Source organism: Embiotoca jacksoni, unplaced genomic scaffold (assembly GCF_022577435.1).
Source record: "Embiotoca jacksoni isolate LCO1_2020_lvr unplaced genomic scaffold, fEmbJac1.0.p SCAF_1, whole genome shotgun sequence".
In the NCBI taxonomy this organism is placed as follows: domain Eukaryota; kingdom Metazoa; phylum Chordata; class Actinopteri; family Embiotocidae; genus Embiotoca; species Embiotoca jacksoni.
In genome coordinates, this window is record NW_027185229.1 from 23,885,966 (window position 1) to 23,903,963 (window position 17,998).

The window sequence follows — 17,998 nt, forward strand, 5'->3', positions numbered from 1 at the left end:
ACGTCACATGAAAAAAAAAAAAGACATATATTTATTAATGTCTTCTTTTATCTCTGTAATGTCTTATTTTAGCCTAGTTGTTTTTATACATCTTTAACCTTGTTCTGCTGCTGAACTGATGAGTTGCCAACTAAATTGCGTTGTATTGTTTTACATTGACAATAAACTGCCTTATGCTTATGCTCAGTTCGTTCTGTCAGCTCACCCGCTACGACGCTTCCACAGCTCGCTGTAAGTTTCGCTTTCTTTTTGTTCCTGGTCTGGTTCTGACTCCTGCCTGTTCTCTGCCTGAATCAGTTTACCTGCGAGCGTGCCAGCTGTCCGCCTGTCCTGTCTTCCTGCCAAGACACAAACTCACCTGAAGTCCTGCGTGAATGCACAGAGATCACCAGTAGACGCTCACCTCTAAGTCCTGCGTATGTCAACAAAACCACCGGTCGACACTGCTCTACTGTCCCGCGTCGGCCAACGAAGGCTACCGGTCGACACTCCCCTGAGATCTCACCTCGGTCTATCCAGACCCCGCCCCCTGCCGGCACAAACCTGCCAGTCCGGCGTCGGGATTTCAGAGACATCCTCCAGACCCCTCTCTATCCTCATGAACTGGACGCTAAGTTTCTCGCAACCGGCTGGCCCACATTCCATCTCACCTGCTCCTCTGGAAAACTCTGGGCTCCACCTGTCCGCCATCTGCCCCGCTCACACTCCCTGACAATGCCACGCTGGACTCAGCACACACATCCCTGGACTCAGCCACTCTGCACACCTCATTCACTCGTACATTTAAGCCTGGACTCCACTCACTGTCTACACAGCGTTGACTATGCCTGCACACACTCAAAACTCATTCTCCCCCGACTTGACATTGACATTGACTGTGACATTTTTATGATATTTTGGACGACATGCTATAGTATGACTTTTTTTTGGTGTCATATTTCGGAAGAAATGCTATATATAGTATGACTTTTTTCACATTTTGGACGATAAATTCAACTGCTGTTTACATGAAACCCTTCTCCACTTCGGCCTTCAAAGTTCTCGTTTGAATATTTGCTACTACCACCAAAATCTGCAGGGTTAGGGGTTAGGGGTAGGTACTGTTTTTCACATTTTGGACGACATGCTATAGTGTGGCTTTTTTATCACTTTTTGGACGACATGCTACAGTATGACTTCTTTCACATTTTGGACGACATGCTATAGTATGACTCTTTTTCCATATTTTAGACGACATACTATCGTAAGACTTTTGTATGACATTTTGGACGACATACTATCGTATGAGTTTTGGCATTTAACACCCGTCCTACGCAGAAAGTGTTATTTCTGATCCTTTTGTGTTGTGGGCTCACAATTACAGGGAGGCGTGAGGGAGATTATAAATGCAGAGAGCTCGCTGCATGCTGAGGCCTTGGATTCAAGTAGAGGCGAAGCATTCGTGTGAAATAATTTTATGTTTCCTTCCATCAACCCTCTGTCCTTCTAGTGTTATTATCAGAGCAATTGTGGCAACATATTACTCAGAGGATGACAGCCATTGTCTTTTTTTTCTTAAGGCCAGACAAATGTGGTTTTAATCTGGTTTGTTTCTTTACAACAGGAATAAAATAAACACATGCTCACAGAGGCGCTGCCAATCATTTTGCTGAAGATGATGTAAGCTTGCTGATGTATCATTCTGCTTTTTAATCAGGCAACATACAGCAATACAATATTGATAGTAATAACCTGTCAGGGGATCTTTTTTGCTGTTTTTTATAACGAAAACGATTAAATTAATGAATTATTTTTTTTTTAATTTTTTTTTATTTTTTTATCACAAACCTGAAAAAAGGACTTTGAAGTTTGAAAACATTTTTAATAGAAATAAAATTTTGTATAAAAAAAACTAAACATGCTTCACACACTTCATTATTTTTCATGAGGTTTTACAAATACATAGTCAGATAGCCAGGCACTGTTATCTTTTTGTAAATTTTCCCCAATTTTAAGGATATGTCAGGACATAAAGCAGACGTCATCAATCTATTTAATAACATACATTAACTTGCCATTTAATTTGGTCAGCACTCACATTTTATTCTGCAACACAAATGGTGTTGAAAGTAATACAGAGGGAGGCATAAAAAGCAGCATTGAATTCACAACACAAATGACCCCACAATGTTTTCCCTAAGACATAAGGGGGCTTTTATACTGCACAAAGCCAACTATTAATCTGTTCAGCGAGCTCAGGGTGATTGATAGAGATATTGTATAGTTTTGCAATTAGATTTTCATTTGTTGAAAATACTCACAACTTCCTGACACCTCCTCCTTATCATGAGGGTGCCTGAGGAGGACATGTACAGCAATGAATTTGCTAAGTAGCTGGTCCATTATGGATATCCCCATCAGGGCATATTGCATGAGCCACTCAAGGGCATACTTCATCTTAATTCCCCTTCCAATGGATCCGTACAGCCAAGATTTACCCTCACACTACATATGTATGACCAAGAGAATAGCTGGTGGCAGTGATGGGAGGGTCGTCCTGGACGTCTCCTGGCTAAAACACTGTTTATTTTAACCACGAGCCGCTGTTTGAAAGCACAAACAGGTATGCGGAGGGCAGTGGCAGCCTTAGGCTAGCTGGTAATACAAATCATGGCCTCACTTAAGCACAGATAAACAATCACTCACTAGACCTTCACCATTTGAAAACAGTTTTTAACATACAACAGGCTCGGGCCCAAACAATTGTTAACAACGCTGCAACAGAGTTTAAACGCATTCCAAAGGTTTTGTTTTTTTTGTTGTTGTTATTTTCGGTTTTTTTAACAACACAACACAGGATGTTGAAACTGGCATGCTCAAAATCGACCATCTTATATGTGTAGTCATTTGTATGAACTCCTGAAAGAAGAAATAAAAGAATTTAAAAAAAACAAAAAACAAAACACATGGAGTCTGGTACAGATCTGTTGCATCGTCGAGATGATCATCGTTCCCAGTCGTCTGACTCACGAGATCGGGACATATGTAGAAATAAAAAGAAACAAAATCCCCTCTTAGAAATCCATGTTTTCATGCCTTTTTGGTGTTGATTAATCCCTTGTGATGCCTTGAGGATTTTAAGATTAATTATAGTTCGCAAAACTGGCAGACAATAATGACAACACCTTGTTCTTGGTTTGAGTCCAGCTTCCGTCCGCGCTACTCAAGAGAGAGGTCTTTGAAAGAGGGCATAGCTGAAATGGAAACACTCAAAAGAAAAGCTCCATCCTTCAGTCTCCAGGCCTCCACCATGCAAGTACTTTTCATTTTTCTTTTTTTTCTGTGCATTCTCGTGAGGCAAACGAAAGATGGAACCTTAAAAATGTACCGTTATCTGTCCTGGTCCTCGGTATTGTCCATCCCTGCACCTCTTTGTGGTCTCTCCACACCATGTCACGTCTTTGGGCAATGCTTCTCTGATCTCCACTCGCACAATAACGCATCCTTTCGTGTTTTTTTTTTTTTTATTTCCCAGCCATGTGAAATTCCACTGCATGTGTTTTTTTTTCTCTCTCTGCTAGGGTTGGGATCCTGAATTGTGATAAGAACCTTTGTCCCTTAGATTGCATGGTTGCTGTAGCTGATGTAGGTTTGCTTTGTCGAGAATGCTGGAAGAGAAAAATGAAAGGGGAGATTGAGAATCAAAAGGAGTTGAGGTGAAGTATTACAACTGGCGACAGGAACGGAGATGTGGGTGTTTTTGTTTAGCTGCGTTTTCCTTGCGTAACAAGTGTAAGATGTATGTTCAGCTGTCGACTCGTATGCAGCTTTACCACCGGTAATTCCCCCAAATTCCTCAACTCTGTCCATATTTCTGCCCTCGGTAGATGCCTGTATTACCTACTGCGACCACCGCCGCCTCCATTTTTCCTGCAGCTATCAGGACTCAACTTTCCAGTTGTGTCCCCAGACCGTGTTAGCTGATTCGCTGAGGTGGAGCAGATAAATCCTGACATATCGCCACCAGATCTCAGCAGTTGTGGGAGCTGGCGCAGACAGGAATTTTTCAATTTCATCAAGCCATATATCCACACTGGCGATGACAATGACAAATGGTGCTTATTCAAATAGCCAAGCACAGTGCAGCCCCTGTAAACGGTAACCCCGTCAGGATAAATGGCTGCCGGCTATCAATTCTGCGTCTTTGCCTTCTGGCCACTTATTGTGACAAAAGGCCCGATTAACCCTCTACAGAAACTTTAAGCAAGAAGGGAATTAATGCTGCTCTTTCTGTTTTTGTGTCAACAGTAAATACGGTGTCAGCTCTTTTATTCTTCTATGAAAGGAAACATTTCTCACTGCTGCTGGTGTTGAACGTAAGGTAGAAAATCCAGCTTTAAAATGTGTGACAAAAGGCTCGATTTTCTTCAAAGTTCAGGCCAGATGGAGGGAATGCATCTCAGCTGACGGACGTGACCGATTACAACCTTTTCCTGCCCGAGGCGAGCACAGGAAGAGCATTTTGGACGTCACATGAGTAATTTCTGCTGACTCAATTGCTGAAGTCGTTATTTACTTCACTTGTATAAATCCACAGTGTGTCACTGGTACGGTGGTGCCAAACACTTTTATTGGTATTGAGATTAGGAGGAGGCGCGCGCTGAGAGGTTCAGCTGCTTCAGAGAGGAGAGTCGGACATGCTGGTTCAAAGGGAAGGTACTTAGTCCCTTGATTAATCATAGATGTTTTGGGCGTAACATGAAATCAGAGAGTCATCTCTCATTCCTTTTCAAAGCCAGGTGCACTTTCACCTTGACAGCTTGCCGTTATATCAGCAGATTTGCCAAGTAGGAGAAAAGAACACTTTTCTGCAGAGGAAACACATCTGCACGTGCACAGGCTGATGTCCGCAATAATAATCTTTGTATTTTTATTCTCTGGCATGTTCGTGTTCTGCTGCATGTCCCCATGAGTGAGTGTACACGCATTGTACACTCACCTACGTACGAGCATATTGTCCGTGCCCCTTTAAAATAACAGGAAACTAACTGTGTTATTGACCAGAAGCCAGACTTTCAGTGGCGTTGAGATGGCAGTGTGCCAACAATGCACCGGCGCTGGACAGAAAAATGACAGCCGTGTCAGTCCGAAGACACTTGTGTTGCGCTTGGCACCGCTTTGCAACGGTTGTAAAATAGAAGCCCCTCTCTCATTAATGATTTAAAACACGTTCAAATTTTTTGAAATATTTCTGGCCTGCAGTTTATTACAAAGACATTATCTATTTATTGAGAAATTCCACACAATCAGAGCAAAGAAAGTTTTGCATAAATACATGAAACTGCATCTAAAATGATGAATTGATCAATTGACTGGTCGACAGAAAATACATCAGCTAGTGTTGTGATAGCTGGTTATTGTTTTTAGCCTTTTTTCAATCAAAAATGTGAAACATTTCTTGGTCTCCATTTCTTCAATGTGACAATTTGTTGTTTTCTTAATTGTCCCTCTTGAAGGAAGAGTTTGACATTTCTGGAAATATTCTTATTCACCTTCAGACAGAGAGTTAGATGAGAATATTGATATTACGCTATATCTGTCCGCTGAATATAAGGATACAGCCATCAGGCGGTGAGCCTAGCTTCGCATAAAGACTGTAAAAAGGGGGAAACAGCTAGAAAAGAAACTTTGGAAGCTCACTAATTAAAACATCATGTCATGTTTGTTTAATCTGTGTGAAAATTAAAGTGAGAATTTCCTGTGTTATGGGGTGTTATGTGGCTGATATTTTCTGGGTGGAAGCAGTTGTCAATCAGCCATGAGTCACTGCTGTCTGCCAGTGGCTTCCAGAGACTGCTATCTTACACAAGTAAGAACTGTTCATTTCCAATTGATTAACTAAATAATTAATCATTACAGAGCGAGTGTAAACAGAGAAGTAGAATGTACCTATTTAATATGTGGAACGTGTTAAGATGTCAAATTTCATGTGCAGGCACTAAATTAAATTATATAATAATGAGAGTTATGAGTATCAGAAGAAACAAGAATCACAGTGGATAAAAAGAAAATCCATGTCTGTCACATTGTAAGGTTTTACCGAGTTGAACTTGTAGTCTCATTGTGGAACTGCAGAATGTGTTTTGTAATCCATCCCTTCATGACTTCACCCTCCCCACACACATAATTGAGAATCCTGTAATGCTTCCTCACAAACAATCTCCACCCACTGTGTGCCCCCAACCAGTTGAACAACAGTGGCACATTTAGTGGATTCAGCGAAGTGTTAAATAACATGCTACACATCTGTTTCTAAGTAATTCTGTTATCATCTGCTTCCTATCCATTTGTTTGATTTATAGACACTGAAGGACAAAGAATCCCTGCAGGGGGAGAATAAAAAGAAAAGAAAAAAAGAAAGCCACTAGGTTTTCAGTCAAATGCGTCCTCATTAGCATTTGTGTTCTTACATTGTGTTTCGAGGCTCTCGCACAGCTCGGTCTTGGCTTCTCCGTTGGGTCTGAGTCCCGCCTTGGGGTTGAACTTATTGGACATGGTGGCGGCGGTAACCACGGCCTTGAGGCTGCGTGTGCGCTTGAGCACGTTCTGCTCAGGATGGAAGAGAACCACGTAGACCTTGGGCATGTAGAGCAACCCGAGGGACACCGAGGCACTCAGGCTCACAGAGATGGTCAGCGTGGTTGTTTGGATGTACATCTGCAAGAGACAAACACCAAACATGCTCAGTACAAACAGCTCAAGTCTATTTTGGCATTACAGATATTTTCTGTATGGGCAGCGGCCTGTTTGATACAAGTGACATCTGCTATGTATCATTTTAATTTGAACATTCTATGACCCGTTTGTTGGCCAAGCTGTTGTTAAAGTTGTTTCTACTGTGTACAATAGAGGCTTCAAAACTATTCAATAGAAGTGATGTGATAAAGCTAATTTTGAATCACCATCTCATCTGCTTTTACTGTGCGTGTGCCCAATCAGCCAAGGCCACTTTGTTTGTTTAATTTTCTACGATGCCAGTTTTAATATGGTCATCACATCAACTTGAACGCAGCTTTGATAACACCAGTGGACTGAGTCTTATTTTGACTCATAACAAGCAGAGCCATAAAAAAGAAACAAGCTCATGAAAATTTTACACATGGTCAAATCCTCCGAATCACGGGGGAGTGCAACAATGAGCATTTCTGTTTTAATTGTTTGCAAAGATGCAGCAAATTAACGAGTCCTCTACAGGGATGCACCACAGAAGAAGAGAAGCTTGTGGAATTGCATAACGCCACACTATGTTGTGACGTTAACTTGTACGTCCAGACTTTTTCTTGACTGGTTGAGAAGGAGAGTTTCTGGAAGAAGCACAGAAAAACTTTAGGCTAAACATTTAGGTATCAAAAACATATTAGACATTTATTTTCCCTAATACCTCTATAGAAACTCTTTTTTTGCTTTTAATTGCTTGTTACCTTAATATTACAGTAATTTTCACATCAAATTGAAAAACTGTTTAAGCTTGTAATTCAATTTTGAAGAAATCTTAAACTTCTGATTGATAACCACGAACTAATGAAAAGAACTACAGAAGGGCCAACTAACCGCTGGAAGTTGCGCCTAAATAAAATCCAATATGAACACTAATAGAATAAATTTAACAAACTTAGAAGGAGGCATTTTGTTTTAATGTGGTCTCCCTTGTAAATAAACCACTAAACACAACAAAATAATCTAATTTGGATCATTTATCTGGTGTGACAACAAAGTCAGCAGTTGTAGGACTGATGTGTGAAAGCTCCTGAGTTAGAATAACAAGAGCTTCTCCTGTTCTTTCAATTCTTCTAGCATTTTTGGGAATGTAAAACTGATTGAGATCATGTATAACCAGATGTTTATTACTGTTCCTCTACTTCCTGTCTGCTTTGAGCTTACAACAATTTATATTATTGGGCTTTACCCTGCAGGTAAATGCACTGTCTAAACAGAACACTATTTATCCAAGTGGAGAAATACATTTTGTTAGAAGATTTTCAGTCAGGATTTAGAACAAAACAGCACTGTTGAAAGTTGTCAATCAGTTCATTGCCTCAGATTATGGACTTGTGTCCGTACTTGCTAAATATCAGTGCTGCATTTGACACCATTGATCACAACATTTTTTCACAGATACTGGGATGTATCATTGGGATGACGGAACCACAGTAGGCTGATTTAAATCATATCTAAATTATATCAGATAGATTTCAATTTGTTCATTTCAAATTTAATCATGGAGTTCCACAGGGTTCTGTACTTGGACCGATACTTTTTATGTTATACATTCTTCCCTTTTATGCCATATTATTAAGAAAAGTTTCCATTAATATAGAGATGCCACCAAACTATTTATATCTTTGAAGCCTGATGAAATAAAACAGTTAATCAAACATCAAGCATGTCTTAAAGGCATAAAGGATGGATGGCCTTTTTATTTTTCTATTTCTTAATTCAGATATAACTTAAGTCTTGGAATTCAGCTCTAAATCCCTCAGAAACTCACTATCTAACCATACAGTTACTCTGGATGGCATTGTCTTGGCCACCGGCACTGCTGTGAGGAACCTTGGAGTTGTTTTTGACTGCTTGCTCACTTCCTTGTGTGTCAAAAACAAAACTAAATTCTGATATAAATTTCATCTAGGACTCAAATTAACAATTATTTTCATTAATAATTAATGAAGCGACTTGATGTTTTGTCTATAAGTGTCAGAAGATAAGTGACGGATTCCAAGAGTGCAGGGTGACTTTTTTAAAGGGGTTATTTGGTCCGACCGACAGCCGGAAAACCAAAGATACTCGATTTTAAGTTTGCAGTGTCAAAACAGATAAGTATCAACAGTAAATCCTCAAATTAGAAAAGCTTAAAGAAGTAAATGTGTGGCCTTTCTGCATGAAAATGCTTCAAATAATCAAATAATTATCAAAATGGATTCTGATGAATTGACTGGTCATTTCTGGTATAAACTGATCAATAAGCAACAAATTGAATCCTGCTCTGAAGGCAGTTGTTCAAGTATCCTGTCTGTATCTGTTGCTATGAGAAAAAAAAACGAACTATTTTTGTGTCGTTTTCACTTAAGTTTCTCTCACTGTCTCAAGCATAACCTTGTTGTTTTTCCATTTTAAAGGTATTTAATAAGACATATCTTTAGTTTCTGTCCTTTTAAGGGCAGTTATTAAATAGTTGAAAAAAACTGTCTTTCTTTATGTTTAAAAATAACTTCCTGAAGACCTACACACGTCTTGTTTTTTCTGTAGGATAGGGCAGCGGATTTGTATTATAAAACACTGCTGTGGGCAAGAGTGATGTGAATCCCAGAGGAAACGAGAAACGAGTGAAAGGCTGCAAAAAGTGCAGAATGCATTATTATTCTTCGGCCACAATGAGGACTGATTTACAACTGTAATTAAACCACAGTTGACTGAAATAGTCAGATATATGATTTTAGCACGTACTTGTCAGCAAATGAGAACCAGTTGTTTCTTGTGAGCATGATATTTGAGTCAGCGAATAAATCCCATCGTGCACAGGATTTTAATCGTGAATATTTTATACAATGCTACCTTTCGAGTCGTATCTCTTTATTTTGACTGGTTGTGTTTTCCCACAGTAGACCCCTGCTGTTTTTTCATCAAAGCAGAGTAACATTCAGCTTCCCAGACGTGACCTCTGCTTGAATACCTTGTTTATTTTCATTATTTGTGACTCTACACAGTGTTTTCCCTCCTAACTGCCTGCATCTCATCTCAGCCAGCCCTGGCACAATGTGGGACTGCTGGCCAGGGAGAAGAATGGAAGAATGGAGGCAGTATGATGGAGGAACAGCTGCAGCGGTCCCCTCCCAGCTGCAGGGAGTGTTAACCAGTCAACTCCTAGGGGCTCGGTTCAATGCTGCCTTAGGGATGGACTATTCAACCCAAGCTGTTACTCACACAAACAGGAAAGAAAGTGCTCTGCTGCCTTTTACTCAACAATGACGACATCTTCAAAGCCATCCTTTTGGTCACTGAATGTACACTGAAAGATGGCCAGTGTGGACTAAAAAAAATAAATCTGAATTCAGTGTCATAATAAAAGGAATATTTTCCAATATTATCAAAGCTGCAACTCATCTTTATTTACATTTTTGACTAATCTGCACATCATTTTCACAATCAATACATTTTTTGGACCAAAAAATAATTTTAAAAACTAACAACAACCAACAGAAAGCCTAAAATGTTAAATTTGCTATGATGGCCGACAAAGAAAAGAGGCAAATTCTCCTCAAAAGTTTAGCATTTCTTGCTTGCTTTAATCAAGTATCAAAATACTTGTCAATTACTATTGGGGCAATTCATGATTGCAGTTCTAATAGAAATATTTACAAATAGATTTTCTTTTAAAGTACATGCAAAGTGACATATTAATGCGGAATAACACTGAAAGGATCAACTGACTCAATATTACTATCTGTCTTCTCTTACAAACGCCTCACTAATTCACAGTATACTATACTAACACTATGCATGCTGTGCTCATTCACAAAAGTAAAACACTAACTAGCACAACCAGCAGACTATATTTTACATCGTGAAAAAAAAAACAATACTTAGATTTTTTTTTTTTGTGTGTGTCATTTCTCTGCTGAAGTTTGTTGTTATTTACCAACCAATCAACATTAAACTAATCTCAGCTCTACTGATTTATCGGTCTATCTAAAAAACACAAATTAAACATTTAGACAGAGTACGATTCCACCATCCGTTCATATATCGTAATAATAATTTATTGTCTTCCCCTAACTCCAAATCGATATGTTTCTGTCTGGTATTTCATCAGATAGCAGGTGCCACTAGAGAAGAAAGCTTCATCCCCTTTCTGCTGCTTTGCAGAGCTGTGTTAGCTTACAAATGGAGTCCTGTTTTCTGTGTCAGACCAAATCCAGTATTCAATCCATTAATTTGTTTCCTGCTGATTGCAAGGCACCTGAGCGTTCGCCGAGTGGAGCTCATGAAAGCGAGTTGCTGTATATCTCACACTCCTATCATCACACTGCCAGCAGCAGATCGTGCCTGTGGCAACAACTTGCACAGAAAAATCAGCTCATGGCAGCATTAATGACTGAACTAGATGCGGAGAAAACACAGGGATCTGTCAGTATATATACGAGAGGAGCTGTGCTACCGTCAGTGGATGCAGCATGACTGAGTGAGAAGTCTATAATAACGGATAACGCAAGATTAATTTGAGGGTTAATAAATGTAAACAGATTCTATTTTCAACAGGGGACTCTTGAGAGCTTCTGCTTCAGGATGCAAGCTATCAAATTCATTTAAACTGCATAATTCCTACTCTACATTAAGCCACTGTGTTATTTCACAGCATGCAATGGGAACATTCAGCAGAGGGGCTTGCTCCATGAGAATTCACTATAATTGCACTCTAATTAAGCCAATAAATAAACAGAAGCCTTGGGGGACACAATAATATAGCTTCATGCTAGAATGTCATTTATAAAGATCACAATTCTTGGGACTTGATTAGCTTTATTGCCTGTTCAGCCATTATTGGATCGCCCGGATGTCAACAGCCAAGACTCGGAGGGCCGGCGTGCTGTAGGCATAATGAACGCAACAACAGCTCACTGAAGATCAAGATGTTGCTCAAGCTACCTCTGGCCACAGCATCAATCTTCATTATTTATTACCGGGCCTGCGGGACATTGCGGTGAATAATACTGTTTATCTTACAAAGAGAGAACTAGAAAGGACCGGGAAATGGTGGAGTACCAACAAGTAGCAGGGATGATCACCGAGCAAACGCTGTCACAAGAACACTTGTGCCTGACTCCGGTCTCGTTGAACTCCCACTCTTTGTCTGACAAGTGCACCAACAGCACTTTTTTTTTTAATTGTCTTGTTGACAGTGCCAATAGTGTGATGGAGACTTCATAGAGAAATAAACAACACCAGTCAATTCATCAGTCCATTCATGCACCGTAATGGCAGGACCTCTTTGTGGGGGCTGATTGAATTTGAACGAAGCCTATTGTGCTGCAGCCTCTCTCCCAATCATGCTATTGTCTGGCGTCCCTCCTCCTGCCCCTGTCTCTGAGACAGCCGCTGATTTAGACAACTTCTCCAGGTAAGCAGGTGTCACATCTATTCCTGATGCTGGCATAAAGCTCGGTGATGACACTCCATAGATAGACCAGATGTCCTCGTTTGAATGATAGAGAAAGCCTCCCGTGGCATTCGTTACATTTATCCTGGCACCAGATGACAAATAAATGACTGTGCCTGTAGTGCTGAGGCAGAGGCCTGTACACTGGTGACGAGCGCACAGGCGGCGAGATAAGGTAAATCAAGACCCGGAGGAAGTGGAGCATTTAATTGCTCTGAAAGATGTGTCAACGTGGGCTGTGAGGCTTTGTGGGGCCTGTCATTTACAGTACGATGATTATGAGGTGTGTTTGCTTTGACATGTTAATTCCTTAAATAAGAACATTGTTTACGTAACAGCTCAGCGAATCAGTCACGCAGTTGTTGTTTTCTTTCCTTTCACATGAAGTCAAGCCCAGTAAATCTGCCAACCTTGACTGTTCAGCGAACAAGTTCTCCAAATAAAACGTAAATAAAACCGTTTTATGGTCTGACAATGCGTCATGGTTCAGACACAAACGTGACACGGGAAGAATGTGGTTCAACTTAAAACAACTTGTTCAGGTAATGGGCCTTTGTCGCCATGGTTACAATAATAACCACTCCGTTAAAGAATAACTACACCTTCAAATCCAGCTCACAGCCTCTTTCTCAACACAATTTGAAACGTTTGAGATAAGTCACTGCGTCGGTACGCTTGTTGCAGTGGCACCAGCTTGTTTGAACATAGCCGTGCTGTTCATCGCAGTTCGCACGTGAGCTTCAAACTGGGGCTACAATTAGCCATGAGATACTACTTAGTGTAGGGGATGCTGCGCCCAACAAGACAAAAATATTTAGCGTGCAGTTCATCTTTAATGTTCACGGTTACAAGAAATTAATATTCCCGTGTTTTGTTGACATCTGCTCAGACTTCCTCCATTTTAGCACTTTGCAGTTCAATACTAATGTTGCAATACTTTCTCCTGACATGGCTCATCATAATTCCTAAAGCTGCAACAGGGCTTTGTTACCATGAGCATACATGTAATTTACATGCTAAAATCAATATTTGCAGCCCTTGTATTTGGAAGATAGTTTTTTAAAGCCATCACTATATTCAAGTAACATTGTGCTGCATGGTCTGAAAAAGGTAAACCATCTTAGAGTGCGAGTTAAATTAAGTTGTTCAGACTCACCACTCGAAAGGCTCTTTTGGTTATATATTAAATATGACTTTTCTCTCTCAAATGAGGAAAAGAAATGTAGGACATTTCCCTGAAGCTAAACTTCCATTTTGGGTTCTATTTTGTGTTTTACCTTAACGTAGCTTAGAGCAATGGCAGAAGTTTTCCAAATGATAAAAGTAAAACTATCCCAGAGTCATTATGTGTACAGTTCTCTACAGGAAATAATAATTAATGAGTGACTTATATAATTTGGAGCAAGAAACATTCAGCCCGGATGAGAGACTTCTTTTTTTAGGGTCTGTAAATTAAATTCTTCTGAGTTAAGGAAGAAGAAACACAAAGCAGGACTTCATATACCCTTCAAAGAATTTTTTTTTTCCACTTCCATTTTACTATTCAAAGCCGTGCCAGCTAATGGATTACCTCATCCTCCAAAAAAGCTGTTCAATCTCTCTGTGATTGTATAATTCTCTTTCATCTTCAGAGAGAGGAGATGGAATGATTAAACAAAGAACCCGCTGATACCCATGGCTGTTGTTGACATGGGACTTAAGATGTGCAACACTTGCATTAAAAAATAATGTGGGCTTAGCAATTGGATTGCTTTTTCTTTACTGTGTAATGGATGTACAGTGGCAACAGCTGACATTTCAGTATATTTTCCTGAATATATTACAGTAAATGAAACATAAAATGAGCGGTATCTAGTGAGTTCAGCCGGCCTCTCATTGTTTTCAACATATAGATGCTATTGCTTGCAGTTTTAGTGTTTACGCCAGAGAATATATGGGGTCAGAGGAGGCAATATGTAGATTCACAGTGGTTTGGACTTTGTGGTGCTAACACAATACGCAGCATATGGAAATAAGTCATTGTACTGCTGGTCACATATTGCATTATTAATGTAATACAATTGGCTGTAGTCATTTGCAAATTTTCTGCACTGCTGTAGACTATAGAAGTTATTTCGGGATGCTTAGTGTGACACAATGCACACTCTGTCTCTCAAGAATGTTTTTCCGCAAAGCTAACTATCACAGCCAGTTTTCCAGGCCAGCACTTTGATACATTGTTTTGTTTAATCCCAAAGGGGAGGAGGTAAGGATTAATTTGTTGCATCTGTCAGACCCATGCTGGCACCGCTGATAGTGTCCATGCCAGTATGAGGCTTTTCCCTTACCACGGTCCTCTCTTGTAGCCACTGAGACCCTTTTGTTACACTGCCAAAACACCTCTTTTCAACTGGATCTACACAGTTCTACTGTGTCATTGTTGTACCCTTTTGGCTTTGCACCCAGACTTTCTCCTCTGAATGTGAGGTCCAAGCCCGACCTCCATTTCCATGTCCCTTTTGGATTCTTTTAGACCTGCAGCCTCCCAGTTCTCCCACGGGATGTGATCCAGGTCCACGGTTCAGGAGGTCGGGCACATTGATTTGACATGGGAATACGAGTGTGAGCTTGTGTTTGTGTAAACAGCTCAATGGTCTCTAATGCACTATGGCATACAGCCGTCACATATGTGTGAGTCACAAGCTTGCAGTGCCTCCTTCTGAGTTGTTAAAGAATTCCTATTACTCTGTGTCCACACATGGAAGATTGTGTATTCAAAGTCTGAGACTTCCGCATGACATCCACTTTTCCAAATTGTTATGTTTTGCTGCTGAATTCTATCAACGTCATTTCTGAAATTGTTGTTACACACAATCAAGGCTGAGTGGAATAATTTACCAACACTGTGGTACAAATCTGAACATTATTGTAAGTAAAGTATGAACAGAAAACATACTTCAGGCATCTAAAGTACTCATCTGGAGTACTGATTACCCTTATTACATACTGTATATCGTAACATTAGACAACTATCTATTCATTACCACGGAAACAAAATTGTGATGCAGCAGACCTGGATGGAGCTAATTAAAGATGCTGCTGGATAAATTAACCCAGTGGCCCCCCTCCCACAAGAGGTCCCAAGATTAATCTGAGGGGTCCACGGTTAATTAACCAGATACAACAGCAGAATAAAAACTACTATAATCTTTTTTTTTTTTTTTTTTTTTTTTTTTTTTTTTAAATAGATTTGAGTATACTTTTATTCAATTTGAAATAAGATAAAACATTTTTTTTCAAGTAAAACATGGAAATAGGTAGTTGGTTGAACTGGTCATGGACAAGACAACATATTTCGAGTTTTGGGGTCACAAGCCAACAGAGCTTGGGGAGAACTGGTTTTTATCAATAACAATGGATCTATTTTATTTGGTGATTATATGTATATAAAATCATGAAGAAATACTCCAACAAGTGCAAGGAATTGATAAGTGCTTGAGCAAATGTTCTTTGAACTTCCCACCACTGTAAACATGCAGTCATTTGTTTAAACTTGTGTCCTGTACACACACTCCTAAAATAATATCAATAGGTTCCAAACACACTTTTCAACAAAGAGGTAAGCAGACAAGAAATTAACACAGACATTAAAAGAGTTGCTAATAGATTTAGTATTAAGGAAACCTTTATGTGTGCTGACAAAATAAAAAATAAATTGCACCCCAGCAATAGTTGGTAGCTTAATAGCTTAATCATGGTAACAACAGTGGTAAACTCACCTTTTCTGTGGATTGTGAAGTGCCAAAGAAGATTGGGATGAATGCTAGCCAAATAATGCAGGTGGTGTACATGGTGAAACCAATGGGTTTGGCCTCATTGAAGGTCTCCGGCACCCCTCTGGTTTTAATGGCGTAGACTGTACAGGTGACCATGAGCAGCATGCTGTAGCCCAGCAGGCAGATGAGAGACAGGTCAGAGATGTCACACTTGAGTACACCGCGAGCCTGCACCGGGTTAGACGTCCTCTGGTCCTCATAGTCAATGATGGCCTTGGACGGATCCACGCCGAACCAGATGCACACCCCGAGCAGCTGCACAGACGCCAGGGTGAAGGTGATAACGAGCTGGGATGCTGGAGAGATGAACTTGGGCGCACTCACACACATCGAGCCCTGCTCGAAGATGCGGTAAATACGATTGGTTTTGGTGAGCAGAGCGGCATAACTGATGCTCATCCCCAGACCCAAGAAGATCCTGCGGAGGGAGCAGATTCCTACATCCGGGGTAGAAATCATCAGGAACGTTGTGGCGTAACAGAGGAAGATACCAGTTAGCAGCACGTAGCTCAGCTCCCGGCCGGAGGCTTTCACTATTGGAGTGTCGTTGTAGCGGACGAACGTGACCACCACAAACAAAGTGGCCATGATGCCAACGACTGCAATGAGCACAGGGATGACTGCCCACGGAGAGCTCCACTCCAGCTTAACAATGGGGATTGGAACGCAGCCTGTGTGGTTCTCGTTGGGCCGCAAATCAAAGCGACACATCTTACACGTGTAGGTGTCTGCCTGGTACTGATAGCCATCGCAGCGCTCGCAGTGCCAACAGCAAGGGATGCCCTTCACAATCTTCTTGCGCTCGCCGGCCTGACAAGGATGGCTGCAGATTGAGGAAGGGATCTGACGGACACCACCGGGCCACTGCATCGAACTAACCTGAGGGAGGCCGAGGACATCAATGGAAACAGAGAGAGAAACACGAATAACACATTTGAGAGGAGAATTGTAGTGTACAACACTCACTGTATCCTGTAAAATAGAGAAATGTAGACGCTTTTATTGATCCAGAAAGATCCTCAGCAGGTCAAGTACAATCTGGAGGGTGGTTACGCAATGGTGTTTAAGTAGCTGTAGGCTCTGCTTTATTTATTTATTTGAGTGGGAGGGGGGAAAAGGGCAAAGTATGTGTCAAAACAAGAATCCCACCTCGATTCAGCAAGAATTTTCCAGAGGGAGGACAAATTATCTGACAGGTAAGAGGTGAGAGGAAAAGAGAAACCAATTGTTTGCTGTGCAGGGAGCTAATGACGGCCTTTCTTTCTCTGTTTTTTCAATGGTACTTAATTGTGTTCAAAAATCAATCAAGGAGTAAAAGATAAATTTCATTTCGACATACTGCTCTCCTCAGTTGATGTTCCCTTTTTACAAGCATACTTAAAAAGATATATTTAATTTGTCACTTCAAACAAGGTCTGCTCTCTTTAATGTTATCAAATTTATTCAATTGTGGTGGTTAACTCAAAGCCGGTAAATTTGTTATTAAATGTGCTTTCAATTAAGAATACAAAGAACACACAAACACACTAATTATATACTGACGGCTTTAGAATGAGACCTGGCGTGTTTCACAGTAGGTGCCCACCACACACCACACTTTTCTTTTCCTTTTTTCTTTCACAGCACATGTTGTTGAAGGAGGTGAAGGAGGCAAAGCGCTTCTCAAGCTGCTTGATGTGTTCAATTGTACTTTTCTTTTGCCTGCCCAAGGCCTCCTATTCATTTTGAGAAAACATGATTTGTTTAGTTCTTTTATGTCATTTACTGTTATAACACCGCTTGCCCACAGGAATGGTTTTTGGAAGTCAGCGATGCCGTCTGAAAAGATGATAGTAAATATGTCTGTCCTTAATCTCTAGTGGCTTTCTTTTCATCACAGTCCGCCCTGTTAATCATTTAAAGCACCCTCTGGATATTTACACCTTTGAAGATGAAACTAAGCGCTATCAAATGGTTAGGGAGGAGTTAGTGATCCAACACGCAGCTGCAG

General features: G+C 40.5%; 1 protein-coding gene across 4 annotated transcripts in view; it reads right to left on the minus strand.

The window, feature by feature from the left end:
* Positions 1–1,403: 1,403 nt before the first annotated feature.
* The window catches only part of LOC138197873 (metabotropic glutamate receptor 4-like), a 174,148-nt gene continuing 157,553 nt past the window's right edge, over positions 1,404–17,998 (minus strand). For all 4 annotated transcript variants that reach the window (XM_069148903.1, XM_069148894.1, XM_069148886.1 and 1 more), the window contains 3 exons: positions 15,952–16,887; positions 6,450–6,696; positions 1,404–3,647 (listed from right to left, as the gene is read on the minus strand). In XM_069148903.1, the coding sequence (XP_069005004.1) occupies positions 3,598–3,647; positions 6,450–6,696; positions 15,952–16,887 (1,233 nt within the window). In that variant the 3' untranslated portion in view covers positions 1,404–3,597. The remainder of the gene's footprint in view (positions 3,648–6,449; positions 6,697–15,951; positions 16,888–17,998) is intronic.